At 47.2% G+C, this 21680-nt stretch overlaps 2 protein-coding genes across 4 annotated transcripts in view; one reads left to right on the top strand and one right to left on the bottom strand.

Moving 5' to 3' along the window:
* SYN2 (synapsin II) overlaps positions 1-21680 on the top strand; it is a 151079-nt gene that overhangs the window by 103737 nt on the left and 25662 nt on the right. For 2 of the 3 annotated variants that reach the window (XM_033132873.1, XM_033132872.1), the window contains exons 4-7: positions 2057-2213; positions 7160-7249; positions 17437-17499; positions 17905-18047. In XM_033132873.1, coding sequence (XP_032988764.1) covers positions 2057-2213; positions 7160-7249; positions 17437-17499; positions 17905-18047 — 453 coding nt within the window. Of the gene's footprint in view, positions 1-1103; positions 1662-2056; positions 2214-7159; positions 7250-17436; positions 17500-17904; positions 18048-21680 lie in introns of those variants that run through there. The other variant, XM_033132874.1, reaches the window with a different exon arrangement.
* On the bottom strand, positions 7256-15136 carry TIMP4 (TIMP metallopeptidase inhibitor 4). Its single transcript, XM_033132875.1, has 5 exons — positions 14903-15136; positions 13625-13722; positions 13022-13136; positions 10338-10462; positions 7256-9693 (listed from the first exon to the last, which is right to left on the bottom strand). The coding sequence occupies exons 1-5, from the start codon at positions 15039-15041 to the stop codon at positions 9499-9501; spliced, it is 672 nt and encodes a 223-aa protein (XP_032988766.1). The 5' UTR covers positions 15042-15136; the 3' UTR covers positions 7256-9498.

The following is a 21680-nucleotide window of genomic DNA, read 5'->3' as shown; positions in this document are numbered from 1 at the left end:
GGCTTCAGGTCTTGAGATATCAGAGCCTTGCTGCAGGAAGAGTTTCACTTCACTCTCTTCCCTACCTCAATCTGCAGTACCCTGACACTGAGGAACTGGGTCAGTGACAGGAAAGGCAAAACTCTGGTGTCTGGAACCTAACAAGAAATGTGAGCTTGTCTATCCTGGAGACTAAGGAGGACCACAGAAAAGGAGGTGTCTGTCCAGGTAGGGAATGAGCTCAGGGAGATCCTACCGAGAGATGATGGCTTCCTCCAACTGCAGGTAGAGCTAGTCATAGGGATGCATGCACAAAAGCAGGTGGTGACAGCGTGCTGGCAGGATCTGGCAAGAATAAAGCAGGCCCTTCCAGGTACCAGTGTAGGAACTCAAGAGCTGGCCACAAGTCTAGAGCTCCATTCCTACAACCAGAATGTAAGGTTTGAGCTCAGGCATATAGCTGGAGCCAATTTCCCAGACTGGGGGCATCAGGAGGTCAGAGCAGCTCCTGCACATGCCATTCTGACTTGATGTCAAGTCCCCTGAGTGACTGAAGAGGGCTCCTTCCACTCCAGCAATCCCTCTCCTGGGTATCTACCCCAAAAATCTGAAAACATTCATCCATAAAGACATGTGTGCTCCAGTGTTCATTGCAGCTTTATTTACGGTGGCCAAGACATGGAAACAACCAAAATGTCCTTCGATAGATGAATGGATAAAGAAGTTGTGGTATATATACACAATGGAATACTATTTGGCAGTAAGAAAAGAGGAAATAGTACCATTTATGACAACATGGAAGGATCTTGAGATTCTAATGCTAAGCGAAATAAGTCAGACAGAAAAAGTAGAGAACCATATGATTTCACTGATATGTGGTATATAAAACTGAAACCAACAAAAGAACAAGACAAACAAATGAAGAAACAAAAACTCATAGACATAGACAATAGTTTAGGGGTTACCAGAGGGTAAGGGGGGTGGGGGGTCTCTAGAAGAGGGTAAATGGGGTCAAATATATGGTGATGGAAAGAGCACTGACTCTGGGTGGTGAACACACAATGTGAGATATAGATAATCTATTGCAGAATTGTACACCTGAAATCTATGTAACTTTGCTAACAATTGTCACCCCAATAAACTTTAATTAAAAAAAAAAACATCTTTGAGCCTGGGTGGGGCTGAAGCTATAGGTGGGGGTTGGGTGGGTACCTGGGCTGAGAACCACGTAGGTCATTGCACACGGTGTGAAACTGCCAAGTCCTAGCGCCTTGAGGGTGGATGCTGCCACAGAATTGAATCTCTGGGAAGCGGGGTTCTTCAGGAGTAAGGGCATGAAAACAGGAGCCCTGGCCCCGTAGAGCAGCTGTGGTGAGGAGCTCTGCTGGCTAGAGGTGAAACTCAGGGAGCCTTCCCATGCATGCAAGGGAACATTCTGTACTCTCATTGCTTCCTGTAGCTGTTGCTCAACCTCAGTTCTGCAAAAAAATATTTGTACTTCTCCCTAGTGTCCGCTTTGGAAGAATAACATTGGGAAGTCTGGCATCTGATCTCAGCCAGCCTGGACCCTTGCTCTCCTCGGGGCCTGACGAAGGCACTGCCTATTTTAAGGAGGAGCTCTCAGGGTCGAAAGAGGACCCTGAGACCAGAGATCTGCATGGCAGGGTGGTCAAGTCAGCCAAGTATGTCATCTTCAGAGTCCCCGTGGAGCACCAGCTCTAGAGCCAGAAGGAGCTTCAGCCCTCATAGTGCCCCGTAGTGACAGGGAAAATTCTTGTTCACATTAGGTGTGAGGGGCTAAGTGTTTCTTTCCTCCTGAAGGTATTTGTATCTTAGAAAAAGGTGGCGCTCTAACCTAGACGAATAAGGGAATTTCAGAAATCTGTTCCTCAAAACTTCTTCGAGATGTGCCAAATACCTCGTTTCTAGTTCGTAAAAGAATAATAATAAAATGAGGGGCTTGGGCCAGGTGGCCCCTAAGACCCCTTCTCTGTCTTGGGCTTTGGAAATGGGAGACAAAGTGATGCATGACCTGAGGTGCTGGTTAATGGCAAACTGGCCTCTCTGTTCTCCGCAGGTCCATCCGGCCAGACTTCGTGCTCATCCGGCAGCATGCGTTCGGCATGGCGGAGAATGAGGACTTCCGTCACCTGGTCATCGGCATGCAGTACGCAGGCCTCCCCAGTATCAACTCACTGGAATCCATTTACAACTTCTGCGACAAGCCGTGGGTGGTGAGTGAGCGCCCCCTCGACCCCCCATAAAAGGGGAGGACCCAGGTCCTGTCTCTCCCAGTTTCCCAGGAGGGACCACTGGTAAACAAGATGCAGTAGGTACCAGCTGGGAGGATGGGGGAAGAGCTTCAGCTGGGACAGGGGAAGGGCAGGCTCTTACAAGAGAACATGGTCATCGTGGGCTCGGTCCCCTTTGCTGCACAGTGCACCTTTGGCCTCACGACAAAATCACACAAAGATTCTGTGTAGAAGCCCTTACACAGCTGTAGGCTCCGCCCTCAGCCATAGGGTGCAATAATAGAAATACTTGTTTCTTGCCTTTGAATGGTCTAATTATTGGAAAGGCCTGAGGCCAGTGGGGACCAAGGGGATGACCTATCTCAGAGGAGTGTTAGTGACAGAGTCCTACAAGTGTTTTAACAACATTAAAATGAGATTTATCCACAAACATGTGACTCGGAGACTTAGATGAGCTGGAAGTGCCTTTAGAGATCGTCAAAGCTCTGCCCTTCATGGTCCAGATATGAAAATTAAAGAAGGAAAGTCAGGAGTATAAAACTACTTACTATATGGTACCAACTTCTGAGATTTTCCTGTTTTAATCTTATTTAGTCCTCACAATAACCTTACAAGGAAGATATTATTATCATTATTATCGCTTTTTACGGAGAAATGAGGCCCAGAAAAGATTAAGTAATTTCCTAAAGTTATCAAGCCAGGATTTCTCTAGGTTGCACTGCCGCTCACGTAAATGAAGTTACCATGTGAGGAAGAAGGTAGCCTGGTGTTCTCTTTCTTGGCCAGTCTGGGAACCTGGGAGGCAGTGGAAACTTTTGAGCAGAAAGAAAGAGTGGGACCAGGAGGGCGTGTGACCTGTGATGGCTGCTGGGGCACTTTGGCCTCCCCTCTGGCCCCTGAGGGCCCCCAGCTCCTATGACTGCTGCTCCAGGCAGGCCCTCTCAGAAGAAAACACCTGTCCCTAAAAACATCCTCCTCTTCTTGTTTTTCAAAATCAAATGTCAGCCATCACACACTGGCTTGCCAAGAGTCACGCCACTGATTTTGAAGTTGAAGTTCCTGGACCCCAAGCCTCTCCACCACTCAAGGAGCTGGAAGGGCTTTTTCTTAACTAAACAGATCTATTGCCTCTGCTCTTGATCTCTTTTTTCACACCTGAACTCAGTTTTCCTGTTCCCTTGGAAGCCAGGGAGACCTGACAGTGTAAGAGAAAGACCAATGAATGAGGAGTCAGAAGATCTGGGAATTGCTGTGGTTGAGGAGAGAGGGTTGGGTCCCAACCACTTGTTCAGCCACTTGTTCAGCCTTTCTCTCTGTGTGCCCTGAGGCATCTGGCCTCCTAGCCTGCAGAAACAGGCTAACAGAATCGTGTGATTTGAGTGTGTTGCTAGTCGCAGAAAGACACATGTGAGGCCTTCACCAGCATTTTTTCTGGGGACCTTCCCTTTCTCCTCAGTCACATGCCCTTCCCTACTGCACATATGTCCTAGTCCTTCCCCTGGCCCCCTCAGTAGCTGTTAGATTTTGGTTCCCTCATAGCCACACACGGTGATTCTGTTATTGTCAGGTTGTCCTGAGTGATTTCACTCATCAGCCTTTTGACTAAACCTCTCTGTGCCACGGTTTCTTTGTCTGCCACCACTTTGCCAGCCTGGTTGTTACAGTCCCCTAGTAGTTGGGGTTTCTTATAGAAACTAGTTCCCTGCTTTATGTTTCAAAAGTGTGCCAGAGGCCAGGGCGGGGAGGAGGATCAGAGCCCCTGCCTGGGGCTTGGCCCTCCTGGGACCTGGGATCTGGTGAGGGTTCACATTCTCACCCATTCACAATCCCAGCCCATTGCCTTTGGCATCATGGGAGAACAGCAGGGCTCCCTGGCCAGATACCAAGTTCTCCCTTCATTTTTACTAAGTAGCTGTCACACTAATGGCATTTTATATATTGTTCTCTGTGTATTAATGGGAGTGGACAAATTTGGTGACTGTCAGAGGAGGGTTCCTCCGAGAGGGCTTTGGTTCATATTTTCTTAATTTCTTCATTGCGGGTGCTCTCGATGTGAGGAAAGGCCACAGTTGGTTGGAAAAGGCTCTACCTGGCATCACTGTGTCTTTGAGCACATCTCCTATGTCATAAATTGGTCAGGGCAGGCACATTGGGATTTTGGAAAGAGAAGTGGACCTATCAATGAAAATAGCATTCCAGAGAAAGCAAGAATGTCATCATCTCATATTGCTGCAAATAAACCCTGTCATTCTTTCTGGGTTTTTTAGACACAGATGCACGAGGGTTGAATTAAGCGTTTGTTTCTAGGAGGGATAAGGATAACTTATTAAATTCAGAGTCATCTTGAAATCCCATTTCTTCCAAGAAATATCTCCTGATTCATTGGATAAGTGGTTATAATGAACATTATCTTCCTATTCATTGCCAATACCACCCCCAGCTCCCAAATCCATTCTTTTGTCTATGCATAGAGGAAATACCCTTATAAGACAATTACATTTGTTTAATTGGTGACTGTGTACTTGTGACTTAATGTAAGTTCCCAAGGAGGCAGGAGTTAGAGCCAAGCCCAGTACCTTGAGTAGACAGGGACAGCTGGAGATAGGGTGGAGGAGGGTAGGGTGAGACCCCTGGGACCCAACTAGTGCCTGGGAACTGGCTACCATTTCAGTCTTGGCTGTCCCAGGACTCTGGGAGTGTGCCGTGGGCCTTCCTGGCATCAGTGTGGTGTCTGTGTAACTCTCCCACATGCTGAGAAGATAGAGACCCACATGCCTTGGTGCCATGCCAGGGTGTGGGCCGCAGCAGGACAGAGGTTGTAGGAGGAGCTGGCTGGGGATGCCGGGGAGCCTTGGGAGCTCAGGCAGGTATCCAGAAGCAGATCAGGAGTCCAGCCAGGCTGAGCTGGGCAGGTAGGACTTACAGGTCACATGAGGTGGTGGAGAGAATCAGAGAAGGCAGGAAAGGTATGGGAGGAATTGATTTCGATAGTCAAAGCACGTTGAAGAACCATAGACTGGCAAGGACAGCAGGGCCCTAATGGAGAATACACTGGGCAGAAAGAGGCCTGGGTGCTGTCTCAGTGCAGCCCCAGCATGACCCAGGAGCCTAGACTTTCCTTGGCTTCTCTAGCTTTAGTCTCCTCGTTTGTAAAATGAGATGTTTGGTGCAGAGCTCTTTAAAGTCTCTTTCAGTTATAACATATTGGGGCCTTGGGAGTCCATGAATCATACTTTCAGTCCTGGTGGAGGCATTAGAGCACCTAGGGTCACCTACCATGTCAGTAAGGGAAGTGATCCAGAAATTCCAACATTTTCCAGCATTTCAAAAATAATAATAAAATCCTGTCTTTGTCCACAGAAGGACCACAACAGATGATCACTTCAACTCTAGTTTGATAATAGAGTTTGGGAGGAAATATGATAAAATATAGGGCGGCCGCCGGTTAGCTCTGTTGGTTAGAGCACGGTGCTCTCCCCACATGGGCCACTGTGAGCTGCGCCCTCCACAACTAGATGGAAACAGCTACTTGACTTGGAGCTGATGGGTCCTGGAAAAACACAAATAACTAAAAGTTAAAAAAAATATGTGTTCTTTATAGTAAAAAAGTCTAAGGGCTGATATAATTCAATCCTCTCATTTTAAACATGAAGAAAATCAGACCTGGAGAAGAGAAACCATTTGCCAAAGGACATCTAGCAAGTTAGAGGCAGAACAAGAATCAGAAGTTTCCAGTTTTCTAACAACCCAGTTCTGAGCTTTTAGTACTCCACCCTGGTCTCCCCAACTGGCTCATGTGCCAACATCCCTTATAGAGAACAGGACCTGAGCTTTTGAAATATATTCTAGCTTTCCTTTCTCTGATAAATAGCAGGCAGTTTGATCTGGCAACTTTCCTTCTAGGATTTCCAGGTATCAGTGGTTTAGACTGAAATACCCAGTAGAGCTAGAGGGAAGATGCTGCATCACCCCTGCTGCCACTGCACTGGGGCCAGGTGTGTGGAGGTGTGTGTGAATGGATTAGCAGGAGAGTCCTGTGTGTTTCCTGTGGGAAGAGCTTGGTCCCCACAGAGTCTGAAAGGCAGCTACTTAGAGGAATAGGAAGAGTTAAGGATTCGGAACAAAGGGGCCTGGCTATGAATCTGGCTCAACTACTATGTGACCTTGCGCAAGTGACCTCTTTGGGCCTCATTTTTTTCACTTATAAAATGGGGGAGCTGAGGCAGGGGGTGGTAGATGTTTGCCAAAGGCCTTTCAATCCCGACATTGTAAGTATGTGTACTTCACATCTTCCTCAGAAGCTGTTGTAGTTTCTCACTGGAGAAACTAGAGTTCAGTTCTTAGATGAATAGCAAGTCCTAGAAAGATTGGGTCTGTCTGTCCTATATACATGACCACCAAAATCTTCCTGAAGAACAGTTTAATTCATGACCCCCTTGCTCAAATTCTGATGGCTCCATACTACCTGTAGGAAACGGCTACCATTCCTTTACCTGGCATTTGAACTTCCAAGACTTGGCCCCATGTTACCTATCCAGCTTCATCACTTGTCATCTCTATAGAGATGCCGGTATTCAGAATTAGAGACCCAAATTTCAATCCCAGCTGCACCCTTTGCAACTCTGAGTCTCATGTAAAATGAAGATAATAAAGTACCCAGTTCCTTAGTTTAATATGAGCATTGAGTGAAATATCATTAAAATTGAGTAGGTACTGAATGAATGTTAGCTCACTGTCCCCTGTCCCCAACTAAAGAATATGTTCCTTGAGCATAGGAATGGTACACCTTTCTTATATCCTCATAGTGCTTTGCACAAAGCCTTCCACAGAACGAATGTTCAGTAAGTAGTTGTTTGATGAATTGTTGTTTTGTCTGCCTGTTCCATAAGTTGTCTAGATAAGCTGAAACATTTGCTTCTCTTTTGCAGTTTGCCCAGCTGGTGGCCATCTACAAGACACTGGGAGGAGAAAAGTTCCCGCTCATTGAGCAGACATACTACCCCAACCACAAAGAGATGGTAGGTGACTGAGGGGGGACTTTAGTCTCTGCTATTTCCACGCTGAGCTTCGTCACATGTGACTATGGGGCCCTGAAGAGGACTTCAGCCTCTCAACCCCCGAGATTCTGTTGGGGTTAAACTGTGGACCTGCTTTGTGGAGCCAGAGTGGCTGGATTTTAGCTGACAGAGCTCCTTGCCTCCAAAATCTGGAGACAGAATAGGGCAGAGCAGAAACAAGGTAGTTTAGCTGAGAAAGCCATAAACCTGTGGCTCACCAGTCAGAAGGTCCCACTGCTTTGGGTCCTAGCCCTGACCCTGCCACATGTCATTGGACTAGTTACATTCCCTCCCTGTGGCTCCCTTTCCCAATTGGAAAGTCAAATGGGCAAAATTATTTCTGACCAGGATACCTAATTTGGTACTTACAAAATTTAAGTGAGATTCTTTAAGTAATAGTCTTCTGGAAAAGTGTGAAGTGCTCCTCAGATGTAAGGTGTTGTTCCGGTTATTACCAGGCCCTTCCATTCCCTTGGTTTTGTCAAGATGGCAATAACACTGGGTTAACACTCTGCTTTCTCTGAGGTCTTCCAAGGACCTCAGAAGGAGCAGAGAGATGGCTTGGTTGGTTGGTACAGAGGCTGTTGCTAATGTTTTCCTCCATGGAGACCTCAAACTCCGCCCCCTTCTTCCTCTCTGGCCCCACATCCTCCGCCCTAGGCCTTCATGGTCAGGTGGTAATCCTGCTTACCTCACCAATGGAGACTCTCTGCCAGAGCATGCCAAGTGTACTCTAGGACAGATATTATGTTTGTTCCCCTCCCACTCTGTTCTCCAAAAAGAATCTCCATGTGCACCACTTTTGTGAACCAGAAGCCTTCTTCTGGCATATTGTGCACGGCCCCACTTATCAGCAAACAACACACAGAAAATGAGTAACAACAACCTTGGACCTTGAAAAGAACTCGCTCCTTCATCTTTGTCAGAGCTCCCCCAGGAAGAGGCTCTGGAACTTTAAGCCTTTGTCCTTAATAAATCCTTGAGACCAACATCAGGGCTTTTCCTTTCAGAGCAAGCAAGGAAGCTTTGCAGAAGTTGAGGAACCCCAAGGAGTCTGTGCTTGGAGTTCTCACAGAGTCCAGCACAGTGGTGAGGGGACTAAGCTGAAGGGAGGACGAGGAGTAAAGCTGGAGATTTCCTGTTTTAATATTTAGCAGGGCTGACACTAAAAAAAAAAAAAAACCTTGAAAAAAATTGCAGAGTACATTCTCCATCTACCATCCTTCCCCCGCCACGGGCCCTGTGTTATTTCTCTCTTGTCCTCTATCTTGAAATTTGCCCACAAGAGAAGACCTTGTAAGATATCTCTGTGGTGTCAAAAACTAACGGGGCATTTCAACTCTACAAGAGAAAGGCTTTTTGGCTTAAAAAAAGTTCTGATGTAGGAATGAAGTCATTAGTAATCCAGTAGAGAGGGACTTTCTGAAAGACACAGAAGAGAACCTATGACGTCAGTCGAGGGCGGTAAGCAGAGTTAACCTGGTGAAACCATACCTAAGTCTGTTCTTGCCCAAAGAGGTGTGCTGACGGGGCCGGACTCTGCCAGAATGACGTAAAGAGGATTACAGCATATGGAGGGAGGTTAGGTCTCTGGGGGTCTCACACTGAGAGACTCCATGACCCTGCAAGTCACTCCCCCAGACAGATGGAAGCATATGAGAGAATTAGGATGAGTTGAGATTGGAGTAGAGGCTACACAACCACAGTCTGTTGTTCTTTTCATGCCTCCAAGCCAGCCTCTTTATGATGCTGTCAACCCCCCTCGTGTTTTGCATCAGAAGCCTGCACCATCTCATGTGTGTAGCATTCACCGTTTCTCCCCTCTCAGATCAGCTAAGGTAAGAGAAAACACATTTTCCTGTGGAGAAAGGAAGTAGTTCTGGCTTTGGAAAACAAACTAAGCCAGAGTCAAAACTTTAAGTAGCAGGTACTGACTAGACTAAGAGGGTTGGGAGGCGGGGGAGAAGGGCCGAGGGCAGGATAGAAAAGTCATGCTACTTTCCCTAGCCTTTGACCGGTGCTGGGCTGGGGTCTTGGACACAAGCTATAATACGCCCCATCCCTGCTCTAATGCTAGCTAAACCATCCGCTTGGCATTTCCCATTGGCTGGCAACGACGAGGCAGATGGTGGTAACTAGAGCTCTGCAGGGAGGGAGAACGGTCTTGGTCTTCAGAACTCCTGAAGGAATGTGGTGGTTACTGGTCCCCACTAGGGCAGGATGATATCAACAAACTCCTTGAGGGGCAGGCGTCCCTGGTACCAGCTGCAGGTGCCATCAACATGCTTCATGCAGACGTAATGCTGGGCCTGGTACCCATAGAGCTTCCGTTCCAACAGCCAGTCTGTCCAGAGGCACTCGTTGGGGGCCGAGATGGTACACGGTACTGTATAACAGGTGGCGATCTATAGTCACAGTCACACGACATCAATGTGAGTAGGGCGTCTTTTGTCCATTATTGCCTTTCAGACTCCTACATATCCTTATAGCTTAGCGCAAGACCCCTGCCTTAGGAAGCCTCTCCTAGTCTCCACGATTCCCCGAGTTCTCCTTTGCTGGTGCTCCCCACACACAGTATTGCCTCTCTAATGGCATCTCTGGAATCAGACAAACCTGAGGGTCCTTATTCTACCACTGATCCTGAACAAGTTTTACTTCCTAGAGCATTCATTTCTTCACCTTAAAATCAAAATCTTAATTCTTCATACATTTGTTATAAAGACTACATTAAAACATTTTAAATAAATTGACCAGTACAGGGCCTACAAAAGAGTAGACTCTCTTTAAACGGTAGCTATATTATCTCAGTCTGCCTTCTATGATGGCCGCCTTCCCCACCAAAATATATGTACTTTGAGATCAGAGACTATGGACCATCTTGCTTGCCCATCTCCAACTTCATACAGTGCTTAATCCATGGCAGATCTTCAGTATACTATAGTAAGTGAATAAACACGTGCATGAAGGAAGGAATACATGAGTGGTGAAGCTGCAAGCCTCAAGACCCTTCCCCACCCGCAAAAGACCTTGGAAATGGACATTCTCTTACTTGGCAGCCACAGTTCAGATGGTAGTGGTGATTCAGACTTTCTCTCTGCAAAAAGGAGAGGTCCTCCCAGGGCTCAATGTAGTTGCACAAATGGATGAAGACTTTGCCATCATTAAGGACCTGACCTGGAAAGGGAGAGGGAGGAGAAACTAGCATGAGGGATCTGCTCAGGGAGCTCCAGGAGCCTGGGTCCTGGAAGAGCTCAGAATTGCAGCCTCTTCAGTGGCTTTTTGGTCGCAGTGGTGACATGGGGCTCAATGAAGGGTCCAGAAAAACCTCCATAGTTTTTATATCAAAGATTATGTTTGTACAGAGGAGACTTGTGGGATGAAGGCTTTTCCCTTTAGCATGGTGCAGAGAAAAGAACATGGGCTTCAATGTCAGACTCTTGTTGGAACCCCCTTCTTTTCTATTATTTACTAGCTGTGTGACCCGGAAGGTGAGAATAATCCAGTTATTGCCAGAATTAAATGATAGAATATTGGTAATCCCAGCACAGTTGTGGGCCCACAGTAGATGCTCAATAAATAACAGGTCCCTTCCCCTTATACCTTCCCAGTATCTACACAGGTCAGTCTCCTGCCCCACTGATTCCTATCTCGGTAAGTCTTTCCCCTTCCCCGTAGGAAAGTTCCCATTCTTTACTTATCAAACTCTTTCCTATCTTCCAAAGACTCTGTTCAGTACCACCTATCTATCCTCAAAGCCATCCCTGACCACGCAAGCCCATACCTCTTAGGACTTGAGTTGCTCAATCACTTACTTGTTGAGCAACTACTCGACCTGGTTTCAGGAATACAGAAATAAATATGACAGGACCTCTGCCCTCAAGGAGCTTAAGCTAGTAGGTCAGACAGATAAGTAGGCAAACATTCCACTGTTGTGTGATTATAAATAAGATGCAGTATAAGAACAAAGGAAAGCAGAATTTTCTCTGGAGAAGGAGTGAGGGCAAGGAAAGTGTTTAAGAGAAGGTGATGCTTGTGTTGGGCCTTGAAGGGATGGGTGGGAGTTTACCTGCCAGACAAGTTGGGGGAAGGACTTCTGGATTTTGGGACTATCCTGAGCCAAGGTAAAGGGGTGCAGCCCAGCCGAACACCTTCTGTAACTCTGGGGAAAATGAGGGGTTGGGAACTGTCAGTGATAGTGGCAGGAGACAAAGCGGGAGAGGTCAGCAGTATTATGGTCACAGAGGGCTTCAACATCAGACAGAAGAGCTTGTGCCTGCTCCTGAAGAGCATGGGCACCACTGCTGACTTTTTAGTCGACATGTGTTCTGTCTTTATCCTCCCCCTTGGTTAGACTTGACCTTCTCAAGGGCAGAGAGCATGCCTCCTGCCTCCTTGATGCACACAGTGCCTCGTAGAGAGCTAGGCATGCAGAGGGTAGGTGCTTAGGAAGGAGGTGGCCTCATCTGCTTGTCCTGGGACGTGCAGGGCTCCGTAGGATGCTGTGCCTCTGCCTCTGCCATCCAGAGGCTCCCAGATCAGCACAATTCCACGTCCTTAGAGCTGGGGAGCCCCTACCAATGTGGCCTCCACTGCCTTTGACTTCTCAAGAGCCAAGTCTGGACTGTGAGCTTTTTGAGGATGATCACTTGTTACTGAGTCTCCACTCTCCCATGCAGGGCCTGGCAGCAAGTAGGTGGTCATGCGTAGCTGACGGGATGGGCAGACAGTGGAATTCTTCTTCCTGTTCTCCCCATCTGCTGGGGTTTTCTTTTCCTCACCTCAGTATGTTTCATCCTTTAGGGCTAATTTAGACCCCGCTTACACAATGAAGCTTCCCTCATTGTGTACAACCACACAAATAAGTCCTCCCCTGAACGACAAAATAATACAGTATTGCATTCCTTCACTTATGGAGTCACAGTCTTGTGCGGTTCTTTAACGGTTCTGTCCACCCAACTCAGTATGGAGGAGACCTGCCTGGGCCCAAGTTAATAGAGATAGCACCATGTTAGGACTTGTGCTTTATTGTGCCCCCAAAATAGGAGGCGTGAGTTAGCCACACAAGCTCACTGTGAGTCAAGAGTGTGACCCGAGGTGGCTGTCTAAAGCTAATGCCGCCATACGCTGCAGTGACTATAACGTGTGTGTGTTGGGCACGGGGGTTGTACACACACAATCCTCCTGTACGATGTGAAACTAAGACCTCTCCTGTAGTAGTGTTGTGTCCTGTTCAAGGTCCTGTGCTAGGGGAGGCACAGGGACAGGCTAGGTCCCATTGCAGGAGGACAGGAAGGGGGCTGAGAACCATGGCCAGCAGACCTGGAGCTAGAGTGCAGGTGTCTATTTTCTTCAAGCCTCTGAGGGATCATCATAGAACAGAGGGCAGAGCTGAAAGCACAAGGGGCAGTTTCAGAGGGGCATATTTTGGCTCAAGGTACCAAAAATCTCATGCCAACTAAAACTATTTGAAAATGGAACCAGCTGCCCTAGGCTGAAAGAGCAACCTGTCCTTACAATAGTGCAGCAGTGGCCAGGACCACTGTAATGAGGACTTTTGCACTGAAAGGGAGGTTACCAAGGCCCCTCAGAGGCTGCCTCTTAGCAACACAGCTGTTTTATGCTCATGAAAATGTCACCTGGCTCAGCTTGCTGCCTAAAGATAGCCCTGGCTCTTGCTTGGCGGCCATCCTTAGGACAGAGACTGCTGGGGCCACTTGCTGCTCTTTAACTTACCAGTCAAGAGATACTGCTTCTGGCTGTTTGCTTCTAGTTTCACACCACAGAGGGTGGAATCAAAAGGTGTATAGATATATTGAACATCCTTGACTTTCTCAAACCCTTTAAACATCTGAAAGGCAATCACAAAAAAGCAGTATTGGGTCAGTAAGTCAACTTTATGTCTTAACAGGAAGAACTTCTCATCTCTCAGTCGAAAAAAATTAAGCAAAAGTCTAGTTCAGGATTTGGTCCACAAAGATGGCCCAACGGGATCATTTTTCTTTTAAAAAAATCTGCGTCTTGGTTTATGCCCGTGAGAGGGCAGATACCTCTCGCATCCCCATGTGCAGGCAGCTGTAGGACTAGAGGGACACTGAGGGCCTGTCACTCAGTGAGTGACACTGCACTGTCACTCAGATTCTGCGAGCCCTGCTCCCAGCGTGTCATCCACTCACTCAGATTCTGCGAGCCCTGCTCCCAGCGTGTCATCCACTCCCACTTCAGCCAGGATCATTGAGCCGGGTTGCAGGACCTCCCAGCCCCACCCCTGCCAGAACACAGACCCCGACTCCTCCCAGCAGCCCAGGGGATCAAAGCCCTGTCCTGTCCCCCATGTACCTTTATCTGTTTGATTTCATACCGGATCATTTTTTGAGTGTCAGTAGGGTCTGCACTGGCAGGAACTACCTTCTCACTGGCGATTTTGGCCCGGATGGCTGCATAGGAAGCAAAAAGAAGGAACCTTCAGCAACCTGTGGGAGCAATCCCTCCAGGATCTGGATGACCTGGGGCCCCTGGAGAATTTTGTAGGGGAATTCTGGGTTTAGGTCTTGGCTTGTGAGGAGGAGGATGTAAGAGAGTGGGGGTTTGGAAAGTCTCCTTTGCAGTCAGGCCTGTAAGGTCCTACAATCTTACACTTTACCTGCTAGTTTTGAGAGTCTAGTTCTCCATAGCCCAGGGCACCAGGGGATAGAGGTGGATGGCAGGATAAAGGAGGAAAGAGGAGCCCCTTGAGGGCAGGCAGTGTGCGGTGTACAGTCATCTACTGACGCAGCCTGAAAGAGAACCTGCCCAGTGCTGACATTAGTGAATGTTTATTGAATTTAGACGTGATGGGACCCTGCAGCGAGGTAGTTATCTCTTGCCATTTGGGCATTTATTCAAAACTGTTTATGAAGTTCTTCCTCTGTTCCTGGCCTAACACTAGGTCCTAGGCCCATACACATGACTAAGACAGGCTCCCCCATCCTGCAGGACTCTTTGCTTAGTGGAGAACACACTTACAAAGAACAACAGCCCAGCATAGTAGGTGTTAGAGATGCTGTGGTAGCACCAGAGTCAGGAAGCCTTCATGGAAGAGGAGAACCTGAGGAAGACCTGGAAGGGTGAATGGGAGTTTGCCAGGAGTCTCAGGGTGGGGGAAGGCATTCCAGGCAGAGGGATGAGAAAGAGCGAAAGATGTGCGTTGGGGTGGGCACCCGGGCCTACCTCAGTGATAGTCTTGGACACAGAGCACACAGGGGTGTGGATAATGAAAGCCCGGCCCCCTGGCCTCTGGCCGCCCCCACCCCCATCCAGGAGTTCAGAACAATCACTGGATAGTTCCTGTGGCACTCCATAATTCAGTGGCACTCCATAATTGCAGTAGGCAGGGATGAGGGTGGTCTCTATAGTGGCCCATTACACAGTCTTTATTTACTTGCAAGTCAGCCAGGCTCTGTGCTTGCAAGGTTGCTATGGTGCCGACCTTGCCCGACCCATCAGCCCCAACAGGAGGCAACTGGTGCAGGATTTGAGCTCCTCCTTTTCCCTCCAGACTACCGGTCTACAGCTCGGCCCCATACCAATCCCACACAACCACCCCCTGCTGTGGACCTCCTGGGCATCCGGACTCACCAAGCGCCGAGTGGCAGAAGTGCTGCTGGGGGTGCGCGGGGGCGCAGCTGCACGCCTCGCCCAGCCCCGGTGGCCGCAGAAGTGCCAGCAGCCGCAGCAACAGCGCCCAGCTTGGCACGGTCCGGGGGCTCCGGGGCATGACACGGCAGAGCCCCGACTAAGCCTGTGGGGTCTGTCGGATTAAATGGCCCCTCCGGGGCTCCTTCAGAACGTCTCACGCCCCTCGCCCTAGGCTTTATGAGGTGGACCTAGGGCCAATCCCGCCCCATGGGCTCCGCCCCCCTTTGGCTGGAGGCCACCCGCGGCTGCGGGACCCTTGGCCCTCCTGACTGGCAGGCTCAATAAGATGCAGAGGGAAGCCAGGAGAGAGCCCCCCCCCCCCCCCCCCCCCCCCCCCCCCCCCCCCCCCGGCTTCCATTTCCCTGCCTGAGCAATTAAGCCTTCCAGAGCGGAGGGAAGGTGCTGGGAGAGGGGATGGTGTCATGGCAAAAAAAAAGTGCTGCAAAGACAAATGTCTGAGGCAGAAAAAAGGAGGGACTGTGATTCAGGCAGAAGGGACAAGAGTGAGGAGAGGCACAAACAGAAAGAGTGAGACAGGCAGAGTCAGAAAGAAGCAGACGGAATTACAACAGGCAAAAGAGACAGTGACAGAGGACGGACCCCTTGGTGAGCTGCACACTGGGAATGAGACAAGCTACTCAGGGCTTCTTTCAGCTGCAGGAAGTGTTTTCAATGCCCTATTTAGGAGGCTCCAAAGCAACAGTAAACAGTAATGGAACAAAACAGAGAAACTTGGGGTGTGTGTGTGTGTGTGTGTGTGTGTGTCTTGGCTCTGTCAGCTGGAGGGGGTGGGGAGAGAGGTCAGAGAAAGCAGCCAGTGCTTTAGAAACCCATTCCCGTACCCAGAGCCTCAGACTGTGGACGGCTGAGGACAGTGCTCTCGGTGGGAGCTCAAAGCAGAATATCCCATCACCTAGGGCAAACCTGGGACCTGCCTCAAACCCCTCTTCAGACCCTAGGCTACACTGATTCCTCTCTTGTCGCTGCTCACTGCAGAGACTAAGTCTTGTTACGTAAGGTGGGGCAGCTTAGAAAACAAAGTCGCAAGGCCCCTTCAGAAAGCAGAGCAGCCGAGCCTTGCCTGCTGTGTGCCAGAGCACAGTGCTCCAAGGCTCCAGATGCAAAGACCCACAGGACGACTGCAGTAGGACAGGGCCACGCAGTGCTGGGCTGGAGGGTAGACAGCTGCGTTCTGATTCTGTCACTAGGTAGCTTTGCGACCTTTGCCACTCTGGGCCTCCCTTTCTTCTCCATAAAATAGGGCTGAAGTACATGATTTCCAAGGCCCTTTGGAGCTCGTTGCCTCAGCCTCTGTTGGCCTCAGCCAGGAATACTGAAATCCTCAGGTCAGGCACTCCCAGTATCTGATCACACTTAGGATTTCCATGGGCATCTGACTTTTCATCAGTCAACATTATTTCCTTGAAGAGACACCTTTTCATTTTGATGTGGTATTGATGTTTGAAAAGCAGGACATTGAGAGAGCTGAGTCTGACTGAGGAAGATGAGATTAGGTGTCCAGGTTGGTTCTTCATACCACACTCAGACCAACATAGAGTCCATGTATTATTGGATGGACCTTCCACAGCATCCAGTCCAGTCTCTTCATTTGGCAGATGTGAAGAGTGAGGCTCCATGAGGTAAAGTGACTGGCAGAAAGCCAGTGGCAGAGAGGACGAGAACGCGTCTCCTGCTGTCCAGTCTACTGCTCCTCCCTCTCTACCGTATTCCTTCTTTCACCACCAGTTTTTTTTAACAGCTTGAATTCCTGATTTTGGAGGGCAGTTGTTCTTTTAAGTTTTTATTGTTCCTCTGTTAAAATACAGCTTTGCATCAAGGTAAAGTTTACTCTCTTTCAAATGATTAACATGTTGAATTTTTATGTCAGCTCGCATCCAAACTCCAAGCTGGGCAGAAAAAGGCCTTAGCATGCGAAGCCGCGTTTGGTGGTCAGTTTGCGGTGTTAATGAGCAATGAAGAGACTGTGAAAGGGGGAGAAAAGACAGGTTTAGTATAGGAAAGCTGGAAGTGTGAAGGGGGCGAGGTGGGTACTAAGACAAAAGGGAAATGAAGATTCCAAAGATATATTCCTTTTGTAATTATGGTTTACTGAGCTACAATTTACATACAGTAAAATTCACCCTTTCAAAGATGCATTTTTTTTCAAATTCTCTTTGGCGAAGGGCCAATCCTGCCCAGGGTTTGTCTAATACAGAGAAGGCTGACACAATGGGTTTTAAAGGTATAGAGTACCAACTAGGAGAGCAGGATTCTTATGGCTCTGCCACTAATATGCTGTGACCTTAGGCAAGTCACTGTCACTCTACAGGCCTGTTTTTTTATTTGTAAAGCAAATAGGTTGGACTCTGTCTTTAAAGGACCCCTCAAGGGGGTTCCCAAGAAAAATATTTGTAAGATTCCACAGAGAGACAGGTCCGCTCTGACTAATTCATTTCTTTCTCCTCTGCTTTCAGTTGACACTGCCCACATTCCCTGTGGTGGTGAAGATTGGCCATGCTCACTCGGGCATGGGCAAGGTAAGGCTGGAGCCTGCTGTGCTTCGGGATGGAGGCCAAGAGAGGCACTTTCCAGAGAGCCCAGCTGGGACTATTCATCCAGCTCTGTTACTGAGGAATTTTTTCCAAGGACAAGATGATTTGGTCTCTCTGAAGCCATAAACATTACCCAAACAGGCCTTTTACAGCAAGCAGAGTGTATTGCAGGCCACCTGCTTGGTCCTGTCGGCTCTTTGCAGCAGGTGTGGGCTCTAAGCGCTGGGAAGGGAAGCTAGAAAGAAGGGGCCTCCTAAGGAGATGTGGTACCCAAGTTTGCATTTGGATGGGAAACACCTTGATGGGTTTGGAGGTTCAGGGCTCTTATGACTCTCAGTGGATGTGCGTGTATGTCTCCTTTTCTCTCTCTCTGCCTTGCTCCAACATTAGGTCAAAGTGGAAAACCACTATGACTTCCAGGATATTGCTAGCGTGGTAGCTCTCACCCAGACCTATGCCACAGCAGAGCCTTTCATTGACGCCAAGTATGACATCCGGGTCCAGAAGATAGGCAACAACTACAAGGCTTACATGTGAGTGGGGGTGGGGTCCCAGCAGGTATTCTTCACTTTCTCCTCAGCCCAGTGGAGAATCTGAGCTTCTGGATAGCAGCCAACTCTCAGTTTAACCCCATTTGGCCCACAAGGCAGAGAACAGAGAGAGGGTGCCTTTTCAAGTCAAAGGAAGGGGTCCATGAATTAAGATGAGAAATAAAATTAATCTTTATTTTCACTAGCGGTTAAGTGAAATTTGGCATTCTCCCCAGTTATGAACAAAAACTAGACTATAGTAGTTGCAGCAGCACATGTGACTTTGTCACTAAAGGTGATCACAGAGATTTTTTGTATTTTTGTATAGTTGTGACAGATATCGCTAATTACCAATTACCGTGTTTCCCCGAAAATAAGACCTAACCGGAAAATAAACCCTAGCATGATTTTTCAGGATGACATCCTCTGAATATAAGCCCTAATGCGTCTTTTGGAGCAAAAATTAATATAAGACCTGGTCTTATTTTGGGAGAAACATGGTACTGTTATCACTACCTAAGAATCATCGTAGTTATTAGATCTGACACTACATTTACCCCTAAAAACGTATTTGTTATTTATAAAGAAACATGTTTTACTAATCACCAATTTGTTTAATATTTTGATAACTCTACTTTGATAATTATTTTAAATAATTGAGTTCCTTTGTTATCCTGTATTCTTTATGCAATTGCACATCTTACATATTTTATACATTGAAAGGAACCTGTATGCTTCACAAGGTTGCGGGAACACAGAAAAAGTTAAGAAACTCCTGATGTAAATATATAACCCCTAAAACACTACAGAGCATTAAAAGCCTAGTGGTTATGAGAGTAGATGACTTCTCCACCTAATTGTGTCCATTTGCTGGAATGAAAAGTTAAAGGTTTCCTCCCTTAGAATTTAGAAAAAGAAAAGATTTCAAGACTACCTGATCTTCCGTTTTATATATACAGAGCGTGCCACAATGTGTATACACATTTTAAGAAAGGAAAAAAACTGTATTAAAATTATGCTGACGGTAACCACTTTGAGCACTTCTTGTAATTGCAGAAGTCAAACGTGACTTGTATTCATCTTTTGTTACCAGTATATATTGAGTATTATAATTTTAATACAGTTTTTTTTCCTTTTTTAAAATGTGTATTCATATTTTTGGCACCCCCTCTGTTTATATGAATACAAATGAATTACAATTCCAGTTTTGGAAATATTGACCTCCCATTTTAAAAAAAAAATTGGTACTTTTTTTTTTTTTTTTTGCAAAGAGAGAACATTATAATATGTGAATTTGATCTTTGCCACCCAGGACTTAGCAGACTTCAAAGTTCAGCAGCTTCCCTTTCCCCTACCCATCCTTTTCCATTTTTCTTCCATCCCCCTTTTTAATGTTTCCACTCCCCCCCATGGAGTTAAAAGACACTTGCCTGCACTCCCTTCTCCTAACCCTTCACACAGCTCTACTTGAGCCCTGTCATGCGTATGAATTTGTATCACACTCCTCTGAGCATTCTGGGCAGAAAGGACGGAATCGTCTCTGCAGCCCCACTACCTTGTGCAGTAGTGAGCACACAGAAACCCATTAACAGCTCTTGTGGAGAACCAAGGCATAGAATCTTTTTTACCTTTATTGACTAGATTCCTACTTTTTAAAAGTTTGAAATTTTTTATTTATAGTCCTTCTGCTTCAGAAAGGAATTTAGGGTTGCTTTTAAATTATGCACAATGTAAGACAGGATAATTTAGAAGACCATTATAAAAACTATCTAAAAGAAGCAGAAAAATCAATATGTTCAGGCACCTAAGAAAGCAGAGTTCCTATCCTTTAATTTTAAAATCCCCTAAATAAATAAACACAAAATGTTTATGACAGTGAAGCAAGAATGTCTTGATCCTTTAAAAGGAGACACCACATTTTTGAGGCTTGGGGTTTCCAAAAGCAATTTAAATGAAGCATAAGAGACTCTCCAACCATTGATGAAAGGTGGGTGACCAGAGGAGCTTTAGAAAACATTTGCTTATTTCTTTTATTTGCAAGGGACAGTCAGTTATTAGAGGAATGTTTAAGTCTTCTCAGGTCCTCTTCTCCAAACTGTTGGCTATCCCCTTGTTCTCAGAAGAAGGAACTGGCAAGGCAATAGAAATGGTAAGGTTTGAGAGTCTTCCCTTTTTCCCTAGTTCTTACCCTAGAGATCCAGAGACAGCCACGTTTGGTGGGAAGAAGGTGCTATTCCTGCTCCACTCTCTGCAGGCAATGATGTGGGTCCTTCTGTGGAGGTCAGATGTCCTACGAGTCCTGAGAGGCAGTTGAGCTGTCACTGAGTGGCTTCTCAATGTCCCCTCTGTTCCCACATGCCCCAGGCAGCCTGTACTGATCTGTGCCCTGCATCCTGATGCTAGAGAAAGGTGTGCAGTGTAAAGGACATTATTGCTCAGTCAGAGTTTCTGAGAACCCTGTTATGTACCATGGCCCTGTGCTAGGGACGTGGAATTGAGTGACTCTCTGCCTTTGCCCTTCAGGAGCCCAGCCTTGTCACAGGGACGCACCTATAAAACACCAGTGTTAGGAAGACAGCTACTCTTGCTCCTCAGATTTTGTAAGCCATTCCACTAGTTGTTTGTTTTTTTCTTAGTTGTTTGTTTTTTTCTAAGCTACGTAGCAGGGTGTAAAGGAAAGCATAGCACAATGAGGGAAGCAAGAGTCCTGGATTTTTATCTTATATCTACTTTGACGAGATATGCAAGCTTGGACAAGTCATCTAACCATTCTGGATCTTAATCGCCTTGTCTGCAAAGTGGGGGCAAGAATCCCAGCCTGCTCATAATAGGGAGGTTGCGGTGAGGCTCTGGTGAGGAGCTCGCGGGGGAGGAAGCTTGCAAAGCAGTCAGTACTGTACAGAGTGTGAGGACTTGTTATTCCCATAGGAGTTGACTCACTGTGCTGCCTCGGGGCTCTGAAAAATTAGCTCTACTAGTTTTCTCAGTGTCTGAAACCAGATCTCTAGGGAGGGTCCTCCTGGGAACTGCTGCGTGGAAACTGGCACTTCCCATCTCCAACCAGTAGTCAGTGATAAGGACAACACATGAAGGTCTGTGTCAGTGGTGTGAGCAGGGCCATCCCCATCCTCTTGACTGTGTCTGAGTGAAATCTAATAATTAAAAAGACATATTTGTAGTGTTTTACAGTTTATTTAAAACTGTATCAATTGGTCCCCATGCCAACCCTGTATTTCCACAGGGGTAAGAGAGACTCAGACAGGTAAATGACTCACCCAAGGTCACCCAGCCAGTCAAGAGCAAATCCAGAACCAGAAACCAGGTTATCTGCCTCCCACTTCGCCCAAGACTAGTTGATTCTAACACTTGGTCATGGATGGATGGTGCAGAGGGCATAGCAGAGAACACATTAGTGACTTGATTCCATCAGCTCCATTTGTTGAATGAAATAACTTAAGCCTGAAGAGGTTAATTGACTTGTCCAGAGTCACACTGCTAACAGTGTAAGCCCTCAGAAACCAATTGTTGAATGAATGAATAAGTGAGCTAGTACGGAAGCCGTTGGGAGATAGTCCAAGAACCCGAAAGGTGTCCCCAGGATCAACAGAATTCAGTTTGTATATACAGTAGTCCCTT

The sequence above is a fragment of the Rhinolophus ferrumequinum genome, chromosome 17 (assembly GCF_004115265.2).
Source record: "Rhinolophus ferrumequinum isolate MPI-CBG mRhiFer1 chromosome 17, mRhiFer1_v1.p, whole genome shotgun sequence".
NCBI classification, from domain to species: domain Eukaryota; kingdom Metazoa; phylum Chordata; class Mammalia; order Chiroptera; family Rhinolophidae; genus Rhinolophus; species Rhinolophus ferrumequinum.
Note: the sequence above shows the minus strand (reverse complement) of the source record. Positions and strands in the feature narration are given on the sequence as shown.

Coding starts and splice junctions, on each gene's coding strand:
- TIMP4 (XM_033132875.1), bottom strand. CDS start 15,041: ATGCCCCGGAGCCCCCGGACCGTGCCAAGCTGGGCGCTGTTGCTGCGG. Junction 10,463..13,021: donor GAAGCAGTATCTCTTGACTG/GTAAGTTAAAGA, acceptor CTCCCTTTCCAG/GTCAGGTCCTTAATGATGGC. Junction 9,694..10,337: donor ATCTGAACTGTGGCTGCCAA/GTAAGAGAATGT, acceptor CTGTGACTATAG/ATCGCCACCTGTTATACAGT.